Below are 23,004 nucleotides of genomic sequence, written 5' to 3' on the forward strand. Positions count from 1 at the left end.
CCAAGCAAAAAAGCACAGAATAGTGAGATGTGAACATTACGCTGTATGGATTTATCTATCCGCTGTAGGAAAAAAGGTACCTATGTTATATCAGTCAGCCCCCTTACTGCCACTTCATTCCACTATTTTCAGTAATGGTAACACCCATCATAATGCAAGTATACCTGGGGGACTTAGAACTTGCTGCCAGTTCTGTCATGACACAATGATTCTTTTGAATCTTATCCAAGGAAAGAAAGAAAACCGAGCCCTTGGCAGTAATTGATTCCAGCCGTGTGGGGGACGGTACTCTACCAGACAGGATTAAATTTGTTGCAATTGTTCCCCTGCTCATTTTTGCTGCAGTAGAGGTGCTGTTTTTCTAGCGTAAATTCCTTCTTAGTTGCCAAATTATTAAGGGATTTAAAGAGTAAATCCTTAACCATGAATAGCGTTGTGTGCCGCACGTGGCAATGCCGCTGTTGCAAACTGTTGTAGATAGGCCAGTGGCTGTTACTGGTCTAAGATACCAGTTCAGTCCTGTGGTTAGTATTTGTGTATTTTGCTGCTAATATTTTCCATGGAAAATACTTTGTTTAGCAAATATTACTGAAGTGAGAAACCATGAAAATTAATGAGCTTGCTTTTCTTTCTCCTTCTCAATCTGTTCTTTTCAATTTTTGTTTTCCAAATAAGCCCACATAATAAGCCTTAAAGAATTTGAGACAGCATATTTTTAATTACAGAAAAAGGATTCTTAATTCACTGCTAAGTATAAAATGCTACGTATTACTTGCCACGTGCAACAGTCTGTATCTCATAGTACTGAGGTGGTTATTTACCGGAGAAACTAACTGAGAAGTTGGCAAGTCACGCCCTGTCAAATCCTCCTCTCCAGCAGAATTGGGGAAAGCCACAACTCGACGAGGCGCGGGGCGACCGTCGCTCCGGCTGTCTGTGAATCCACCTTCCCAACGGCAGCGATTTCATCCCGCATCCTCCTCCTCCGAGCATCTCGCCCTGCGCCGCCGGCGGGCCCGGGCTCCCCGCCGTGCCCGCAGCGCGCCCCGCGCCCCGCGTTTCCCGGGCAACGGGCGCTCCGCTCCGCCGCTGCCTCCCGCCGCTCCCGCCCCGATGCGCCGGCGGCGGCTCTCCCGGGGGCATCTCCCGGGTGGCCTCGGGAGGTCCTCGGGCGGCCGGCCCCTCGCTGCCCGCATGGCTGCCGGGCTGTGGCGGAGCCCGCTGCTCCCGGCAGGCCGGAGGCGATCCGCCTGCCTCCGCTGGCCTCTGCTCGGGTAGACGGGATGCGTTCCCTGCCGCTCCCCTCCCGCTCGCCCCCTTCCCTCGCAGGAGCCTTCTGCGCCTAGTTTAATGGCTTTGCAAAGAAAGCCAGGCAGAAGAGCACTTTCCTCAGTGGCGGTGGTCAGACCATGACCTAACTCATCATGAACTTGGAAGGGCTTGAAATGATAGCAGTTTTGATCGTGATTGTGCTTTTTGTTAAAGTGTTGGAACAGTTTGGGCTGATTGAAGCAGGTTTAGAAGGTAAGGGAGTGCTTTTCAGTGGCTTGTCATTTTTCTGTTCTGGTTATGCTCTTGCGGCGAGGCAAGGGGCACCTGTAAACTGAATGTAAGACACTACCTGGGTCACCTCGAGAGCGGTGTGCACATCAGTGGCTGTGTGTTGTTGATGTTAAAGTTGTGGTGATTTTGTTTCGCGGGAAAAATAAACTGGTATCCTGAATACTGCAAGTATAAACTTAGATGGTAGACAGAGATAAATGCCTTAAAATCTGAATCTCTTATTCCTGTTTTAAATCTGGGAATTTAAAGTAGTAGAGGTCAAAGCAGATTTCAGGATGTTAACATGCAACTACAGTTATATTGCCTTAAAATTGTATCGTAATCTGTTCAACATTGTTTTGTAATCTATTCATGTTAACATCATCTGTACTGGGATTGTTATAATACCAGGATATATATTTTATAGTGTTTAAAAACCTGTTGAATATTTAATTTACTGTCAATGTTTTAAAATGTGCTTGAGGAAGAACTACAATCCTCAGATTCAAAATAAGCAACTTGAACGTTCACTTAGGGAAATCAAGTGCAAGTTTTATTGCTTGATGCTTTGTTTATCTTAGATCACCTCCTTTCTTCTTAGCAGTATTGTTTGTGTATAAAGCAGTAAAAATGAAAAATAAGAAGCTTACTGTATTTTAAATGTGCTTTTTATTTGTAAAAGCTAGCAGAATATGGGTTGTTTTTACCTTATTTCTAAAAGCGCTGTTATTCTTACCATATGAAAAGTTAGTCTAAAAAACCACTGATTGTAGCATGGTTGATAACGTAATGATATTCATTGCATCCCAGTGTTTTATTAGGTTCCAGACTGAAATGGTCTGTTTCTCAAATATTGAAGAAATATTGTATTCTCAAATCTTCCTGTAAGCTAGCATTTGAGTACAGTGTATATACTTATGCCTCTGAAAAGGGGAACTTTGTTGACTGAGGGATTGTGGTTTCATGTGTTAACGAGTAAGAATATAAGCAAAATTTGCTCCTATGAAAAGGTCTAAAGTAATCCTGTTTACGTAACCCTTTCAAGAAATGCAGTGATTTTAAATAAGGAAGTTCACTCAACTGTTCCTCTGTCTGTGTTGCTCTTTTGTGTGGACTTGCCAATATTGATTACAGAATCTGAAAACCCTGCAGGGACTCACAAAAATAGTTATCAAGTGTGTTTTTATAAAGAATTTATCTATCCATTAGAGTGCATTATATTGAGTTTAAATGGCAATGGAGAGATTCCCTTCAAATGTATGAAATTCTATTTTTCTTTTTGCTTTGTGTTCAGTTGTAAATAGAAATGTCAATCAACTTGAGAAATGTTATGATAAAAGTTATCTCTGGCATTAGAGGCTGCAGAGATTCAGAAAAAAAGACGGTATTTACTTTTTAGGTTGGTTGGCAGGTTTGTGTGTGCTCTGTCGAGCCTGATTGTCACATCTGGTCAGGTTCCCTGGCAAAATTTAGCACTTGATTGTTGTCTGTACTTGTTTTATGGCTGGGGCAGCTGATAAGGGAAAGACAATTAGAAATATAGTGAAGCTGCCTGTGAGTGGTTGTAAGGTTTCTGTAAGAAATAAGTTTCTTGTGCAGCTGCCTGTTTTGTCTGCCTCACTGGCCAAAAAAACTGGCAGTCTGCGTGTGCATGGAGTCTTAAAGTTTCTTCTTACCTAGTGCAGGACAGGTTTCCAGCTAGAGGAAACCACAGGAAGACATATGCCCCATTCCTCTGTGGCATTTAACTGCTGTGAATGAGATAAGAGGCATGTTACATGGGAATCAAGTAATAGATACAAAGAATGATGTATGAAAATGGGGCTTAGCTAAAATGCACAGACTTACAAATTTGTTTTCTCGTAGTTCAGGAACAGGGCAGGTTTATTCCCCATTTTTTTCTTAAACCTGAGAATTAAAGATCTGAATTGATTACAATAGAAAAAAAGACGTATACACTTTTACTAGCGAGTTGAAAAATTGTTATGATTTTAAGTATCAAGGCTATTCATTTCCACCCATGAATGAAAAGTACAAGCATCATAAAGTTGTGCAAATGTTAGAGATGTTTTTAAGTAGAATGTTAAGAAAAAGTGAATTTTACAAGTGTACTCAGACTATCCATGTGCTTTTCCAGAAATCAGTGAGGAAGTTGGTCCCAGTTTTCTGAAAATGTTGTTTGTTATAAGGACATTTGCAGTTGTCTGATTTTAGATAGGTTATATCACTTCTTTCTTTTTTTTTCTTTTTTTCTCAAAGGTTAGTATGTCCCAATGAAATCTTTTGCATGTTTCATACAAATGGTTTTATGGCTTATAAAACGCATCCTACGTCTATCTGGAAATCATCCACAGATTCAGTTATAATCTGTAACACAGTGCACCCAAAACAGGGTGCTAAATCTGAACTCTCTAAATCATACTGAAGCTTTGGTAGAAATCTAGGTTTCAGAATTAGTCCCTATCATGGTAACAAAAGTGTGCTAACTTATCTTCCTTCCTACACTGGTTTATCATGATTCTGAGCTTTGTGAACCACTTCCACATTAATTTGGAAGAATCAGGGACAATTTATGCAAATCAATAGCAAAATCTCATTTTCCCCTTTTCAGTGTCATAATAGCTATCATGAGTGTAAGTAATATTCTGCTTTCTTCAGACCCTTCCATACAAATTATGTGTATAATAATAATAGTATGCGATTATTTTAATTATTTATGAAAAGAATAAAATATTTTCAGAATAAAAATTGTATATACTTGCTTATACTTATTTTCTGATGTGCTGCACTCACTTAGATAACAGTATGCTTTCTGTGGTTTTGCCCAGTTGCCTTCAACTACTGAGTGATTCTGTTGTTGTAGAAGTATTTTCAAATAGATGTTTTTAATATTGTATGACAGCTCTTAAAGTGATATGTAGCAGAATAGATTTATACACTTTTGTAGTTTGTGGGTTGCAGAGACTTTATTTCTAGGTTAAATATTATTTTATGATGTATTGCACTCACTTAGGTAACAGTATGCTTTCTGTGGTTTTGCCTAGTGGCCTTTAACTGCTGAGTGGTTTTACTGTTGTTATAAAAGTATTTTCAAATAGATGTTTTTAATATCGTATGACAGCTCCTAAAGTGATAAGTAGCAGAACAGATTTATTCACTCTCATGGGTTGTGGATTGCACAGACTTTGTCTCTAGGTTAAATATTTAACTCTTCATGAATTAGGTTATGTCCTCCTTAATAAACTTTACTGTTTTTTTAAAACAGTAATGTATTAGGTGTAAGGAGTAATGTATTGATTCCTAATGAGGAAAGTTTGTTCACACCCAGATATAAATTTAAAATTAATCATGTTTCTTGTATGGCAAGTTTTTTTAAAAGTCATTCACAATTCAAATGAGGTACAAGAATTGAGCAAGTCGAATATACAGTATGTTAGCATAAGATTATGCAATATTCAGGATATCAGTTTATATGATTTCAGTATACTTTTAGTACATTTCTGAAAAGATTGTGATCTTCATATATAAGGATCATGTGAACTTGATCAAGATACAGAAAAGGTTTTGTATGTGAATATCTTCCTTGTACGTCAGTTATTCTGGGTAAATTGTTGGAGACAAAGTGGTTGAAGCATCATGAGATCAGCCCTTTCCTGACTTAAAATGGTTTTATCTGAATGTTTCTTGGGAAACCTGGATTGATTTTCAAAAGCCAAATCACTTATTAATGAAATAAACAGCAAAATAAACTCCTCTTCAACAATGTAAGCATTGAAACCTACATCATTAGGGATGAGGTTCAGAGAAGAAATGTGAAGGATATGAGTGATCAAAAATATTTACATAAGAATACCCTGTTTGTTAGGAAATACTCTTATAGCAGTTAGTACCTCTAACATGAAAAAAACCGGCATAGAAGTAATCACATATGTTACTGTGAAATGTGGATTCCATGTTTCTGTATTATTGATATCTACCTAATCTCCTTGCTTAGGAGCCGTGAGAGTGGTGGTAATAGAACTTTACAGCTAAAATTGTAATAATTGATTTAAATTACTGAAACATATGATTCCTCTAAAATGTCAAAGCAGCTTCTAATCCCATTTTAATAATCCTGGCTATTGACAACTTCCCATTCAACAGAGCAAAACCATGGACACTTAGGGAGTTGCTTGTGATGTTTACAACTGTTTTTGACAAGGACTGGATATGACTGGAAACAAGGCTGAAGTTACTTGCGGTAGCTCTGAAATTAGCAGCCACTGAAGCTGTTTTGTCATCCAGGCTATGATCTGCTGGGAATTTCAACATTTCCACAGTGATGTCCCTCTTCACAGTGTTGTTCACAGATGGAAACAGAGGAATATTCATGTCAGAGGATTCATAATCACTAGCACTTCATGCTAGAAATAGCTTGTAATAAATACAGAGGCTTTTCTGCCATTTTCTTAAGATCAGTCTTGATGTCAAAGAGAGTTATGCACGTAATTATGAAGTACGGAAGCAATCATGAACCAATGTATGAAATGATTAGCTTGAGCTGACAGTGTGCAAAAGAAATAGAGATGATAGAAATTTTAATATTAGCAATTTCAGGCATTCCTTAGAAGTAATTTGTTCAATTAAGTCTTCATATATAACAAGATAAATTGAATTAAAACAGCTGTTGAAACAACTACTCAGATGTGGGCGAGTGAGCAGTAGATAGAAATCTTTAACATGGAACTCCAGTGATTTTCCTTGATTAAATATTTCTGCTCAAACAGCACTAGCAAGTCATTTGTAGACAGCGGCATGTATTGTAGTTGATTTGGAGATACGCACGTGTGAGCACCTGACCAGGTTGTGCATCCTGCATGACTGATCAACAGGCCACTACAGGGCAGAAAGAATAAGGAAAGCTCTTCCCCTTCTGGTTTTTTTTTTCATACTAGAAACCTCAAGTTCTGCATACAGTTTTAAAAAACGGAAATAAGCAGGTAAGAAAAGAAACTTGCTAGCCAAGGGAATTTGTAATAGCTGCCTTCAGCCCTTAGTTGCCTGCTTTAAGCAGTCTGACGTCTCGGAATCATCTTCTGAAGGCTGGTCCATTGTTGCTGAAAAGCCTTCTAGTGTTCCCAGGTCAGTGTCTGCTTTAGAGCTTCTTTTCTCAAGACTAATTGTCACTCCTGATGATAATGTGCTTGTCTAGTGCTTTATGTCCACAGAGGTCAAAGTAGGTAAATACTGTAAATGCAAATGGAGAGATGTCAGAGAAATAGATGGATAAAGAGCACTACGCTCTCAGTTATCAATGCAATACCTTTTGCAAACTTACTAGTTTATGATTAACCTTTTTTTATAAAAGAACAAAAATAATAGACCCAAGTAAGCAGAGAGCTGATCAGAGAACTCTCCATTTTCCTCAGTTCATGAACACAAGGGTCTCATTCCTGTTGCAGTTTGGTTGTTAGTTATCTCATATAGAATGGACTTTGAATAAATGGAAATTGTCTCATCTACTATGAAATGGAAGAATGCTAGAACCTTATTGCTCAGTTTTACTCTTGTAATTTTAGGTGATAACCTAGAGAATTTTATGAGAATAACCTGGGTATGAGAAAGAGATGGGATTCTGGTCTGTTTTATCTCTCCCAAGGTGACAACTTCTGATATTTACTTCCCTTACTTCCTACTGGCTACTCAATATAGAATTTATATTTTCAAAGTATCTGTTTTATTTATTTACTTTGAATAAGTAAATGCTACATTCCTACTGTCAAAGAGCCACCATAAGCAAAGGAAAATTATATACCGTGCAGTGTTTGCTTATCACTGTAAATGCCTTTACTTTTATATCTTCTCTACAAGGCTGAATTCCCTTTTAATGAAAATCTATAAATGCCCTCTAGTTACATTTATTGACTCTCATTTTTCACTTTTTCATTATCTTAGCTATCAGTAAACATGGGTGGTACAAATCGAAATAAGCATAATTTCTACCAAGTTTTGAGAACTTTTATTACTTTTCAGTACTTAAGGCTGAAATAGCAAAAAAAAAATCTATGTCTTTTTTAATTATCAAAAACCAATAAAACTTAAATTGATGTTATGGATTTTTTTAAGCAAGATATTTAGAGCTAATTAGTTTCATGGTCTACTGAGTAGAAGAGTGAAGATTTTCTAAGAACACAGTTTTGTCAATGATTAGGGGGAAAATGACATACTGAACTTGGTAGGCAGAAGAAAATAACCTGAATAATGAAATCAGGTGTACCTGTTCTGTTTAGAAATATATTAGTGCCAGTAATACTTTCTGTACTTTTTTTTTTCTGTAGAATTCAAAATGTTTTACAGCAGTAAATAGAATTATCTCGTGATGTATGCAAAATATCAGAAAAATGAAGCCAGAGAGTAGTAAATTTCACAAGTTTATACATGAAATAAAAAGGAGTTGTTAGATCATGTGCTTTAAATTCTTGTGTGCCACAGGGCAATAACTTTCATGCATTGGCTTTTTTGATGAACGCTGTGGCGTGATTTGACTAAACCATGAAATGCGTTTGATGAAAGGAGAGACCAAGTGAGCACAAGTGATCTTTTGTATTTGGGATCTATCCGTTAAGGTCAGTGATATTCTCAAATTGTGAGAGTTACAGGCTTTCTAAAGTTAGGTGGGGTCAATCCAAAACCTTGACATGTTCTGAAGATGACAAGGGAAATTCTCCATTTCACAATTATTTCCTTTTTGCTATTGTTAAAAAACAGTGTCTGATTCCAGTTTTTCCCCTTATTTTCACCAAGTGAGTCATGTTGTTTGTTTCTCTGCATCACTCCCAGATTTACCCTCCCTTTTAAGTAGGTGGTATATGTTTTCTGGACATTAGCTCTGTATCAGTCATTTGTTACATGGCTCAGAAATCACGAAGATCAACTGCACTTGCTATATTATCTCTATGATGCTATCCTTGTTAACATGTTTCTTTTCATTCCTAATGCATTTTAGAAACAAACAACCCAAATATAAACTCTAAAAGTTTATCATCCCCAGCTCTTTAGGCCTTTCAATAATTAATTTTCTCTTTTACCTTTAGCTTCCTATGTAAGCTTTCTATACATCATAATCCATTCAGATTGTTATTTCCCTTTTTTCCATGTGTTCGCTATTACTCTCACCTTTATAACTAATGTAGCTACTATACCACAGAAGGAAAATGAGTTTTTAACAAAAACTTCTTTCGTTATTGCCGGATTGTAACATTTTGGCCATCTAATGCATCTTCGTATAGAATTTCTAATTTTTATTATATTTTTCTGTCTGATTTTCCCATCAGTCACCCTCACTCAAAATATTCCTCAGCTTCAGAAAGTCAGGCTTTTTGACACACCAAGGATACATGAATTTAGATATATTAGATACACACACTTTGAATTCAGACTGCATTCATTTTGCTCACATACAATGCAAAGAGATGCTCAGCTTCGGCCCTTATGCCCTTATGTTAACTTCCAGTCCAGTTTTGATCTCATGTCTTTCTAGTTTAAGGATATTTAAAATATAACTTATGTAATATTTAGCTCAATGTCTCTTTTATTAAAAAATAGTAACTGCAAATTTTAGGAACTTCATTTCATGTGGTTTCAAGCTGGTGTCTCACTAACATCACAGATTATATATATCACTGTATTCTGTAGTTTGATAGGACCGCTGTGAAAACCGTTACTAGGTTTTGGTAGGTCCTTGCATTGTCGTGATTATGAGCTTTGCACTATGATTAACTTAGTCTGCTAGTTGGTTTGCCTAATTTCTGACCAATGTACTACCTTCTGCACTCCACTGTAAGACTCCATGATCTGATTCAGGTAGACCCATGTAGATCAACATCACAATAATCACGTTAAAAATGGCTTATTTCCAGTAATTTTACCTTCTCATGCTCTCGCTTGTGGAGTAAGAAAAATAAGTTGAATTTTCTTGGTTTTTTCCATTGCCTGATTAGGTCAGTTAAATTTGCTAAATCGTTTTAGCCATATGTGTTCTTATATCAAAGGTGAAAGATTAAGCAGCATCACTGAAAGTATGCCTTATTATTTAGTATTATAGTTTGTATTTTCACATTCCCTTGTGGCCTCTTCCTGGATTCTCTGCCAAATTTCTTCATTTAAAATTACAAATGATTGTATATCTTCTTAAGGTTATAAAGAAGATCTTTTGTTTTAGCTATTTTTTTTCTCATCGGAGAGTTCTTCCTTTAGTCATCTGACCTATTTTTCTGGTAGCTATCGATGAATTGTTCAGCACCTGGTAGAAAATTCAGTCCAGCCAGACTGAATGCTGCCTAAATCTAATGAGGCAGATGATTTAATCTGATACAACATCTCTGATTTTGATTTCTGCAGTCATTTTCCCCAGTGGTATCTCTAGAAGTAATTTCTGATTACAGTTGTTCAATCTTTATTTCTGATAGCCCTTACTGTCATTTTCTGATAACGCTACAGAAGCATTAATATATATGCTTCTCCAGGCACATTTTCTTTTTTGGATCAATAGTCCAAAAATTATTCTTCTTCAAACAGACAGATGAAACTTGGGTCATCCAAAGCAAGCCACAGCAGCTATCTTCTCATTGTTAATAATGTGAGATAATGAAAGAAAAAGAGATTAAATCAGATGAATACCCATATGTTAATCAGATATTTATTTCCCAGTAGTTATATCTAAGTCATTGTAGGAAATATTGTGTACTTTTACATAGAAGTAGTATGATTATAAGTTTAACACTCATTGCTAATAAATTCTAATAAAGAAAACTCCAACAAAATAAACCTGTACGTCTGAAGCAGAAATGATAAAGGGTTATTAGAGAAGGGAATTGTTTAGGACATTAAGGAAGATACCTTCACTGGACATATGCATTATGATAATGCATAACACTCAGCAAATGTTGTAGGTGCATCAGAATAGACTCTTGTACTCCACGGTCTACCCCTGCTTCAGGAAGGTTTGATGGGGAGGTATCGGCACAGACCTGATTCATCTTCTCTTTGCCTATACTTTGAGTAAATCTCATTTGGTTTCACCTTTTATGAAAAACTTTACTTCCAAATTATGTTTTGTATAAATAGCATTATTTAAATATCCCTGTTGGAGGGGAGCAGGATTGAGTTACACAAAATCCACCTGACTGTTTTTTTTTGGTCTCTCTATTACCCTTTTCCGTCAGACTGACAACCTTTTGTATTCAGTGATGGCTTGCTGTTGCAAAGGCAATCATGCCATTACATACACAGCTAAGAAGTTACGTGATCTTGTGTTGAAATCATCAATGGGATTGACCAAATATAAAGATATGAGTTTCTCTGCATGTGTGTGATGAGAGGGGAGAGAAAAAGTTGTGGAGAAAGTCCTAATGACCCACAACCTAAAACTGTAAGATATATTACTTTCAAGGTGAAGAAAAAGATGAGTTATGTGCAGTATGAAAGGAATGTCACACCTCACAGTTGCATGAATATTTGCTGGGACACTTATAAAAAGAGATGCCTTTTGGACCCCTTACATTATCCATGCTCACTGTCTCTGTGGCTTAGCACAAATGAATAATTGATAAGAATTGATAAGAGACCTCTTCTGGTAGAAGCTACTCTTCTAGCTGAGTCCTCAAGAATGCCATTTTTCTACTTGAACTATCCAATTCACATAAGTAGTTGTAAGCAATGCTTATTCTTTTGAATACTTCAACTCATAGGTTAGCGTTATGCCTATATTACAGTATTGTCAAAACCTTGTTGTTACCGAGACTAGCATTTTCTTGAAAAACAGTCTGAGAACACATATTAAAACATTCTTATTACCTAATTTATAGATATTTCAAAGCTAATGTAATACATTTTAAGGTTAATTGCTACTATTATCTCCATTTAGAAAACCCTGTGCCCGCTCTTGTATTAAAGATAAATTATTGTACAAGTATGTGTGTATATCTGCTGTATGCATTAGGAATATTGGAGTAACTTTATGAAAAACTTTCTTTAACACCTTGATTGATAAGGTGAGACAGCATGTCACGTCAGTGAGGCCCAGAAATGAGCTATTGTCCCCTCCCACCTTGCTTTTCAAAAGGCCTTTTCAGAAGATCAGATAGTTATCTTGCAGCTCACATGTTATTCGTTACTTATCAGACCCATTTTCTTGGAAAATACCTGATCAAGGGTTTCAAATGCAGCAAACAAGCCATCTACAAGTTGATCTGTTCTTTTGGTAGCAGAAGCTCATACTCAATCAACATTTTTTCTAACTGTGCCTCTACCAAGTGATGGGGTGACTGTAGGTTACCAGGAGAGACGATTGCTGCTGGACGAAAAAAATCATCTATATACAGCCACCTCTTGCCTGTGTCAAAGGAGCTTTCAGGAACAACAGAAACAAGACACAGCCTGCATAAATTTCTCTGATGGTGGCAGCCCATGCTTATCTGTTGCGCTTAAAAAGCAGGCTGAGATTTGTCTTGTACTGCATGTATCGTGAACTTGATTTCTCTGGAAAGCCCAGATTTGTGCAGATAATCCATAATGCTCATGTGCAGTAACTCTGTTCCCTTGGAGGATGAGACCATATTCTGCCACTATAGGAGGGTGTAGTCTGTCCACTTGGAAAGTAATCTATCATCTGAGTAAAGTCTTTGACTATTTTTTCATTAGAAAGAACTTTTTTTCACACTGAGTCAAATTTTATTTAGCCTTAGGATATACGTGTTAAATATTTTAAAGATATTAACATGCCATCTGAGTTGCCTCCTTTGAAGTCTCAGATTTAAATTTATATTTGCAAGACAGCAAGTACCTGTAATCTCAAAAAAATGTTTGGCACTGAACACCTAGCAAGATCCCAAGGATAGGAAGTGCCTTGGATGTCTGCCTTCCTTCATTTGTAACTTGTAGCTGGTGATAAAAGGAATTTTACAAAGTTTTTAAATTTTTAATATATTTTAAGAGAAATTACTTTAATATATTCATTATATATATTTTATACAACATCAGTCTAGATTGTTTTAATTAACTTTCAGTGTAAGACTTCTAAGACTTATTTTACAAATAAAAGTCCTGTTCTTACACAGATGTGGCAATGTAAATGCCATGCTTGAAAACTGTTCAGGATTTGAAGACAAGTTAGAGCTCTTTCTCTCTTACTCATCATCACAAATCTCAAAGTTCACATTCTGGCAAATTTTAAGGCTGGGTAAGTAATTTGAGATGAATCAGGTTACCAGTACATATGTAATTGTTTTCAGAAGTAGAGAGGTATAACTGAAGGCAGAATATGATGCTGAAATTGCTGTTTAGCAAGTTGGCAATTGAGATATAATGAAATGTAGTTCATTTGCCTGCAATCAAAATTGCTTTAATAGTTCAGCAATAATAAAAATATCATTAAGACAGGAAGGATTTTTCAATCAGCTCAGATGCTGACCCATTCAGTGAGAAGACATCACCTTTGAATTATCACTCCAAAAATCATAATAATCTTCTAAAAGTCATACTTTAAATGTTACTTATTTTTCTCTTTGCTTCCTTACCATTCTCTTACAGGACTATTTTAAGAAGCAATCACCTTCTGAATGTTAGAATTTTTTGACTGAGCCAATAATTAATAGACATAAAACATTCCTATTTTAAAAGTAATCTCACTGTAAAAACCCAAGTTAAAGATTCATCACGACATCCTTTGACAAGCTGGCCCAGCATTTAATTACTTTGAGTGCTAGAAATGTATATCCGCTTTTGGCGTTTGTTGCTGTTGAGCTGAAGAGCTACCTACATAATACCTTTGGCTATTCTTTGCTAGATTTAAAATACTATGTAGCGTCAGGTATCTTTAATCTTTGTAGATTATTTTTTAATCTGTGCTTAGGAACTTCTTCACCTCTTTCTCTTAAAAACTAAGTAAGTAAAACTATTTTAGCACTTGCACCATTTGCTTTCCAGATTAAAAATAAGTTTTGTGGTTCTTTTCTGAACCTTTTTCCGTTTTTAATAAACTTAGAGCACTGATATTCAAACTGGACACAGGATTCAAAACTGTTCTCAGACAGGTCAGAAGTAAGAGGTAATATCCCTGCCTTGCCTATACTTGATAATTTACCACTAATGCATCTGAGCATTAATTAGCTCATCTTAAACTTTCATGTAAAATAGAGATCTTCACATTAGTGATTCTACACAGAACTAAAGACAAGGATGAATTCCTATCTTTTTCATTAGAAGAGTTCATTAGAAAATCTTTGGTAATTGTATTTTTTCCTTTGAAATAACCATATTAAAGATGTGACCTTCTGTTGTGAAGCCTGAGATGGATTAGTACAAATGTACCACCTCCTGTGGTTTTGTTCATCTTAAATTAGTCTACCATAAAAAGTGAAATAACATGTGGAATTAGGAATGCTGCTTCAGAACTGTTCCAAACTAACTTTTAGAAAAAATTATCTGCAGTTATTTGTCTTTATGAGTATAGGTGAGTATAGAGATTTATTTTTTCCTCTTTGGAAGATCCCCATTCCTCCCATTTTTATCTTTTTTGTTTCTTCTTAAAGATGTATTACTCTGGGAATTTTTCTTCTGATTATAAACCTGCAGTACCACTATTCTTAATTTATAGAGAAATATTTTTGCAGTCAGGAAAAATTATAAAATGAAACTTTTCAAGCACAGATTTTTATTTTTCTACAGTTCTGTAGTGAATATTTATTGCAATGATGAAGTAACAAATTCAATATTGGTATATTTTCTATATTCACTAACATTTTTAGACATCACTGTGTTATGTGGATGTATAGAATCAGGAAGTATAGAAGTATAGTTCCAAGTACCATGTTCAACACCTTGTGCTATCAGTATCACTACTCAGATTAAAGCAGATTTCTTTTTTTCTTGCAGGGGGGAGCTTTTTCTATTATAATTGAAGAACAGAAATGAAACTCTAACTTTTTGTTATCACAGTATAAAATGTTTTCCATTGTTTAAAATATGATAGTCTCAGTAACCAAGTACATGGTTATTTGGATGTAGTTGAAGCTGATTACAGTCTTGACCTCAGCCTGTTTCATGGAAGTGAGCTGTAATTGGCAAGTAATTCAAGACCTTGAACACTGCCCTTGCCAGACAGATACAAGGTGAAAAACATCCCCACTCATCCATCAGATAGCTTGTCAGTGTAAGGTCTTTTCTCAAATAATCACTGAAGGGAATGATTACCTCTCTCTGAGTCAACCACAGGTTCAGCCTGACCTGGTTTGGACTCAGATGTTTTTCAACAGCGGACAAAGCTGTGAGTGGCTATCCTGGTGAACGGCAAAATTCAACAGGTGGTGAATCAATCCAGTTTGCAACTGTGTTTTGTACTGCTGTAATCTTAAGGATAAATCACTGTTGCTGAGTTCTTGTGCTCATGGCAGAAACATGTTTCTTTTCTAGTGCTGTGACATCTTGCTTTAAGGGTGAGGGAAGTGTGTGCAATAGTGCCACAGAAATAAAAGCATATGCTTTCGTATTCCTTCATGCCGTGACCCATTAGGAGTTAAATCTTCATTATACCCACAAACTTCTTTAGCGTCTCTAGAAATGCTGGGATTTTCCTGACTGAAGAGAAGCTGTGAGAGTGTTTCCCTTTAATTGAAAAAGGCCTTCATAAAGATTGTACTACCAGATGTCACTTAACATTGGTGTGCAGAGGTCTGTTCAGTCCTACCTTCCACTCTGGTCGACTTCACTCTTAACACTCAAGAATCAAACCTCTTTCTGTTTCTTTTTCCACACTCTTGTGACATTTTGAGTACCCTAATGACTCCAGAGCCACTCTACATCTACCTGTAATTTTCATTTGAATTTCGAAATGAAACCACATTTGTAGTTACATTCAGGAGTCAAGTCCTGTGAATTTCATTTTTGCTACCTCTGTAAGGATACTCACTGCTGTCAAGAGCAACAGAAAAGGAATGTGTTGATACTATCCAGTAAACAAACCCACCAGTTCCTTTTTTTTTTTTTCTTTTTCTATTAAAGATCAATTTCCTTGGGAAATTGAAGGCATCCGTGAAATAGAAAGATTGGATGCTCTCACCTTTTGGCAACTGGCTTTCATGTCTCTGTATAAAAGGGTGGGAATAATGTCGGACTCTAGGAAAATGAACATATGTGCCCTTGGGTGTATGTGATTGTTATTTCTTTCTCTTCTCCACCATTTATCCTACCTCTCTCCAGGGATGCTTCCACAAGCAGGAAGTAGTTAATATTCCAGTCCTAGGAACGAAATCCCCTCTCACTTCAGGGGGAAGGATGTTTACAGCAGACACTTTCAGCTACCAAACAGGATCCACCTTGGTCCTACAGAGGATTAATATTTTTATTTTGAAATTCAAGTCTGAGATGATGGTACTGACAGTTACAAGTCCATTGCTTGAGGAGATAACTGGTTTTAATAGATGAACTTTTTTTCTCATGTACTATATGTTGTAATATAATAAAGCTTAGGAAATATCTTCAGTTTATTATGGCACTTACCATTTGAGTCTTCCATGTCTCCAAGTGTCTTCACTGGTGCTCTGGAAGTATGATTCAGATGGAAACAGTTAACAGTTTCCTGGTGAAGGGCAAAAAGGTTACAGGAGCTCTCTATACTATTATTAGTACAATATTACTAGTAAGATTGCTTCATGAACTTTCCTACAGCTGGATCCTACCTGTCTTGGGACAATTTTCAAGTGCTGAAAGATCCTAAAACATCTAGGGGTATCAAGATCATAATGGTTTACCTAGCTTTATGGGCTTATACTGCAGCATATTCTAAGGTTATGCTCTATACCATGTTTTACGTGCACTGCATGTAATTGTGACTCCAGCTTTATTGTGTCACAAAAATTTTGGGAGTTGCTCCTCTTGTCAATTACTTAATTTATACACTGGTAGAATGTCAGCACTTGGAATTATTCAAGGGGCATTTTTCTTTCAAATTCAGTCATTTCCTTCCAATCCTACACTCCTTTTTTTTGACTAAGAAGCTTAATCTGGCAGGCCCTTCAGAAATCCCACCTGTATTTTGCAGGACTTCAGCATGTGCAAACTTCATATTATGTCAGGTAGCACCAACAACATGCAAGTATGAGGTCCCTTCTTTAGGTATGGGAATCAGTCAGTCTTGAGAATACTGGGTATATTACATTCATGTGTTAACCTTCCAGGAGCCTTAAGTGTGTTCTTAGGCAGTCAAACTCATATCAAATGAGGAGGTCATGAGTAGGAAGTGCATTCAGAATGACAAACTATTTCTCATTTTTTCAGACTGTGACCGTTTTGTTTGCTTGACAGCAGGCTGGAAGTGTCAGTCCTTTAGCCTGAGAATTGAGTTGTCCCAAGGATCCCAGCTGAATGGCTTTCTGATTAAGATTCCCCATCCATGCCTTCCTTCCAGCCTTACTTTTACTGAAGTCCTCAGGAAAATAAATACAATCACTAAGTGCTAGCCTGGTTTTTGCTTCCAGGAATCTGCTCTGCCTTCCAGTGAAGATGCTTCAGTCTTTGTCGTGGTTCCAAGTCTGCTCTCACACAGCTCAGCACAGTGTTTCTCATGTCTCATCACATGTACTGGATAACTTTCAGTATTTAAGCTGCTTCTACACAACAGGGACGTTAAGCAAAAGTGCATATCTAGGTAAAGGAAATTATTTTATTGTCTTCTAGTTAGTAGTCTTGCTTGTAGTCTTTGCCAAAAAGGGACTGGCTATTTTAAATGATTTATTTTAAAACATTTTCACACAGAGCGGCAGGTTGTTTTGGAATCTGCTATGACAGTAGTAGGGAAGAGCCACAAGATGTGATCCTACACTCCAGGCAGCCTCAGAGATTCCTGACATCCCTTAGAAACCATCTGAACTTCCAGCCATGCCATACCAAACACTGTGGAATTGCAGGTGTTTCTGTTTACTGAGTAGCTCTTGGCAAGGCAATTCTACAGTGTTTCCTTAAGGAATTCACACCCTACACCCTCTTAGCTTGCTCCAGTCTGGTGGATGTGGTGGAACAATGATAGCAGTAACCTGGTGGTGAATCTGTGTCCTGACAATCATTTCAAAGAGAAAGGAAGGTTATTTAGCAGTAAATGGAAGGTACAAGTAAGCAAGTAAAAAGTTTTTGTTCCTCAAACATCTGAAGGTGTAATTGAGATTCAGCTAGAAATCTTCCAAAGTGTAACAAGCAGATGGATTTAGGGAACACAGTTTGCTAAATCACTGTCCAGTATTAATCCATTAGCCTATGGCTGTCTGCTTGATGTGTCAAAGACATTAGCAATATAGATAATGACATCCATAATGCATTTGGGAATGCTTTTATCTACATCCAAAATAGTTACATTTGGTATAGTGGCTTTGTATACTTACCGCTTAGAGTAACTAAGTAACTTAGAGTTGAGATATGCCTTTGCAAAATCCAGTCTCCTCTGAGCCTCTTTTGTGGTTTATCTACTGCAATTTACAGTTGTTTTGTTTAGATCTATGGGCATTGATGTTTTTCCTGTGCTTTCCGTTGAGATTCTAGCTCTGTGTTTGCTGTAGTATGAATCTTGATGGTTTGTACCTTACATCACGTCTGTACTGGCTGCCCGGTCTAAACAACACTTCTGTAACCTGACTTACCAGTTTTCATATCCTGCAGCTGACCCAATCCAACTCACAATGGCTACAGCCTTTTGCAACACCAGATATGGTTCAAGCACAAATCATTCTCTAATACAGTGTTTAATTAATTTTATTCTGAGATTACCTCAGGTGGTTTTATCTGCTGTACTTTCACAGCCATACTCACATAAATATGATCACTGGACATCTTAGAGAGTTAATGGCCTTTTTGGTTGATTCACCTTGTGTTTACCTATAACATTTATTTTGGGCAATAATTGCCAATGATTTGGCAATAATTGCTTAATGACAGGAATAGAGCCCACAGTTCATCATCGGGGAGCAAATGTGTGTAGAACACAAACCAGTGATGGAGTGCATAGATAGAAAAGGTTTCCTTCCCACAGACCGTTTATCAGAAATGATTGGAGAAAACATAACTTTCAAGCTACCTCTAGCAAGTATTAGGAAAGAGAGACTTCAGACTCCGTTGGGCTTTCAATGAGCAAAACAATTGTACTCAAAATTAATATATATTTGGGTCACTCCAAGGGACCATCTCAGCTGGGAGACTGTCTCTTACAATGGTGTACAGAGCTCAGAGAAACAGTGTATGCTAGTCTTATTAATTCTTCAGGCTTGTCTTAAGTGTTGGTGTTACCTTTGCTGCCTTCCATTTATCTGCTATGAGAAACATGCTATAGACACTATAGATTTTGTAATTTCATACTAGAGTTCCCACTATATCCCCAACAAATATGATGATGTGATGCTTCCCAACAAAGAGGAAGTGAGGCAAAAATGCCAGGAGGCCTGCATGGATGAACAAGGGGCTCCTGGACAAATTCAAACACAAAAAGGAGGCCTACAGAGGGTGGAAGTAGGGACAGGTAGCCTGGGAAGAATACAGAGAAATTATCCGAGCAGCCAGGGATCAGGTTAGGAAAGCTAAAGCCCTGATAGAATTAAATCTGACCAGGGATGTCAAGGGCAACAAGAAAAGCTTCTGTAGTTACGTTGGTGATAAAAGGAAGACTAGGGAAAGTGTGGGCCCTCTCTGGAAGGAAATGGGAGGCCTGGTTACCTGGGATATGGAGAAGGCTGAGGTACTCAATGACTTTTTTGCCTCGGTCTTCACCAGCAAGTGCTCAAGCCACACTGCCCAAGTCGCAGAAGGCAAAGGCAGGGACTGGGAGAAGGAAGAACTGCCCACTGTAGGAGATCAGGTTGAAGACCATCTAAGGAACCCGAAGGTGCACAAGTCCATGGGACCTGATGAGATGCATCCCTGGGTCCTGAGAGAACTGACAGATGAAGTTACTAAGCCACTATCCATCATATTTGATAAGTCATGGCAGTCCGGTGAAGTTCCCACTGACTGGAAAAGGGGAAACATAACCCCCATTTTTAAAAAAGGAAAAAAGGAAGACCTGGGGAACTACAGGCCAGTCAGTCTCATCTCTTTACCTGTCAAGATCCTGGAGTAGATCTCCTGGAAACTATGCTAAGGCACATGGAAAATAAGGAGGTGATTGGTGACAGCCAACATGGCTTCACTAAGGGCAAATAAACGCCTGGCAAATTTGGTGGCATTCTACAATGGGATTACAGTGTTGGTGGTTAAGGGAAGAGCAACTGATGTCATCTACCTGGACTTGTGCAAAGCATTTGACACTGTCCCTCATGACATCCTTGTCTCTAAATTGGAGAGACATTAATTTGATGGATGGACCACTCAGTGGATAAGGAATTGGCTGGATGGTCGCACTCAAAGAGTTGTGGTCAACGGCTTGATGTCCAAGTGGAAACCAGTGACGAGTGGTGTTCCTCAGGGGCCAGTATTGGTACTGGCGCTGTTTAACATCTTTGTCAGCAACATGGACAGTGGGATTGAGTGCACCCTCAGCAAGTTTGCCAAGCTCTATGGCGTGGTCGACAAGCTGGAGGGATGTGATGCCACCCAGAGGGACCTTCACAGGCTTGAGAGATGAGCCCATGCAAACCTCATGAAATTCAACTAGACCAAGTGCCAGGTTCTACACATGGGTCAGGGCAATCCCAAGCACAGATACAGGCTGGGCAGAGAATGGATTGAGAGCAGCCCTGAGGATAAGGACTTGGGGGTGTTGGTTGATGAGAAGCTCCACGTGACCCAGCAATGTGCACTTGCAGCCCAGAAAGCCAACCATATCCTGGGCCGCATCAAAAGAAGCGTGGCCAGCAGGTGGAGGGAGGTGATTCTCCCCCTCTACTCCACTCTCGTGAGACCCCACCTGGAGTACTGTGTCCAGCTCTGGGGCCCCCAATATAAGAAGGACGTGGACCTGTTGGAGCAAGTCCAGAGGAGGACCACGAAGATGATCAGAGGGCTGGAGCACGTCTCCTATGAAGACAGGCTGAGAGGGTTGGGGTTGTTCAGCCTGGAGAAATGAAGGCTCCGGGGAGACTTTAGAGCAGCCTTCCAGTACCTGAAGGGGGTCTACAAGAGAGCTGGAGAGGGACTTTTTACAAGGGCATGTAGTGATAGGACAAGGGGTAATGGCTTTAAACTGAAGGAAGGAGATTTAGATTAGATACAAGGAAGAGATTCTTCACTGTGAGGGTGGTGAGGCACTGGAGCAGGTTGCCCAGAGAAGCTGTGGATGCCCCATCCCTGAAGTGTTCAAGGCCAGGCTGGATGGGGTTTCGAGCAACCTGGTCTAGTGGAAGGTGTCCCTGCCCATGGCAGAGGGGTTGGAACTAGATGATCTTTAAGGTACCTTCCAACCCAAACATTTCCATGATTCTATGATTCTAACTAAAGGGATATAACCCTGCTTGCTACAACTTGCTACCATGTGCTACCACTCAGTCATTTTATTGTTATAGTACCTTTTTTACTGATGCTTCATCTGAATTCATACTGTGCCTTCCTTGAATACGCAGTCTCTCAGACTAATCCTTTTTAAGCAGAAACTTCAGCATAGGATAGTTCTTAACATCTTCTTTTCTGAATTATTGTAACTACTTTTAATAACGTTATCTTAAAAATAACCTGTGAGGAAAGTTTTTTCCATTTATACAAAGCAACAGTAGAGGTAATACCAGGAAAGCAAGGCTGCTGATGTGGCAAACCAAACATGCAGACCAAATGTACTGACGAGTCAATCCATGCCGTGGAGTCTCTGCTTTCCATTTCTCACAAATGCCACCCGCTGTCCAAAAGCAATGCTGCAATACCACATTCAGTTCATCTACACGTGGCTAGCAAGTATCTTTTACTCCCATCTCTGGTTTAGATCTTCTTTAGCTATGTTTTTGGACAGTATTTTACAACAGTAATAATAGTGTTATTTGTTCTCAGTATTAATCACTGGGAGTAATTAATTTTTGTTGAAGCAGCTCAGAACTATTCTCCAAAGCAGAATCTGAGAGGAATTTAAAACTGCCCACACTCTTCTAGTGTAGAAACGTATGCAGTTCTGATATTGGCTTTTGGGGGTCTTTAGTAGATCACGTGGGACAGTGGGACTAAAAACAGCACCTGGGACTAAAACAGCTGCAATAGTCAATTATTTCTGATAGAAAGCATTTTCTTTATGACAAGAATAAATAATGGTAGGTTTGTCCCCTAAGGAATTTGTATCAGCAAATTCTGACATTGTGATTTCCCAACAAATTGTTACCCACTGTAATAGGATCTGGTGCTTTTGCATGTAACAGGCATAAACATACTCTTTGGAAAACTTCTTCCTTTTTTTACGTTTCTATCTGATTACAACCCTTTAGCTAGTTAGCCAGTTTCTTTAAAGGTGCTCAAAGGCAGGGCTTTGCAATAAGCAAATGAATAGAGCAGAACTGGAGATCCTAGGAAGAGTGTCTGTGGAATAGGGTGGTCTTAGGAGTAGCAGATATCCAGAAGCTCTGATTTACTACCATCAATAAAAGGATAAAACCAGGACTCCCCCTAGAATTTAGAATCATAGAATCATAGACTCATAGAATCGTCAAGGTTGGAAAAGACCCTTAAGATCATCGAGTCCAACCGTTAACCTAACACTGACAAGTCCACCACTAAACCATGTCCCTAAGCACCACGTCTACATGTCTTTTAAATACCTCCAGGGACAGTGACTCAACCACTTCCCTGGGCAGCCTGTTCCAATGCCTGACTACCCTTTTGGTGAAGAAGTTCTTCCTAATATCCAACCTAAACCTACCCTGGTGCAGCTTGAGGCCGTTTCCTCTCATCCTATCGCTTGTTACTAAGGAGAAGAGACCGACCCCCAACTTGCTACAACCTCCTTTCAGGTAGTAGAGTATTTCATACCCTCTAAGCAGTCTTTCTGACAAACAAAATGATGTTCACTAATTTCTGTTGCTGGCAGTTCTATTTCAGGAAGAGGGAATGTATACAGAAAATATGAAAAGGCTACTGAAAATTAAGCAGAAACTAGTTATAGCTTTGGAGTTATTAGTTTGACTCCAAAATACAGCATTCTAATTAAAATCTCAACACGTGATTGTTATATAAAGCTCATGAAGGTTTCATAGATTTCATAGTAAGTTTTGATTTTTTGCAATAAGAACTCATAAGGGCTCCACTGTGTGCAGCAGTACTTTATTTCTAATATATCTATATAGAAGTAATTGCTCAGCGTTTGCAAGAAAAAGGAGGATTTTTTCCTGATATGCCTTGCAAGTGATGTATAATGCACGATAAAGGGATTGCTTTATAAAGAAATCTCCTTCACATTAGAGCCTAACGTATAGTTATCCATTACAGAAACCGAAATGCAATTGCCGGACTGCATGTTTCAGTCCTCCTCTGTTACCC

General features: G+C 38.2%; 1 protein-coding gene across 6 annotated transcripts in view; it reads left to right on the forward strand.

Annotated features, from left to right (window-relative positions):
• KCNIP4 (potassium voltage-gated channel interacting protein 4) overlaps window positions 1-23,004 on the forward strand; it is a gene marked incomplete at both ends in the record, with an annotated part of 467,162 nt that overhangs the window by 234,682 nt on the left and 209,476 nt on the right. For 2 of the 6 annotated variants that reach the window (XM_082315066.1, XM_082315070.1), the window contains one exon: window positions 1,425-1,524. The exons of the other annotated variants lie outside the window; for them this stretch is intronic. In XM_082315066.1, coding sequence (XP_082171192.1) covers window positions 1,425-1,524 — 100 coding nt within the window. Of the gene's footprint in view, window positions 1-1,424; window positions 1,525-23,004 lie in introns of those variants that run through there. 6 annotated transcript variants of the gene reach the window in all.

This window comes from Platalea leucorodia (genome assembly GCF_965183815.1).
Source record: "Platalea leucorodia genome assembly, chromosome: 6".
In the NCBI taxonomy this organism is placed as follows: domain Eukaryota; kingdom Metazoa; phylum Chordata; class Aves; order Pelecaniformes; family Threskiornithidae; genus Platalea; species Platalea leucorodia.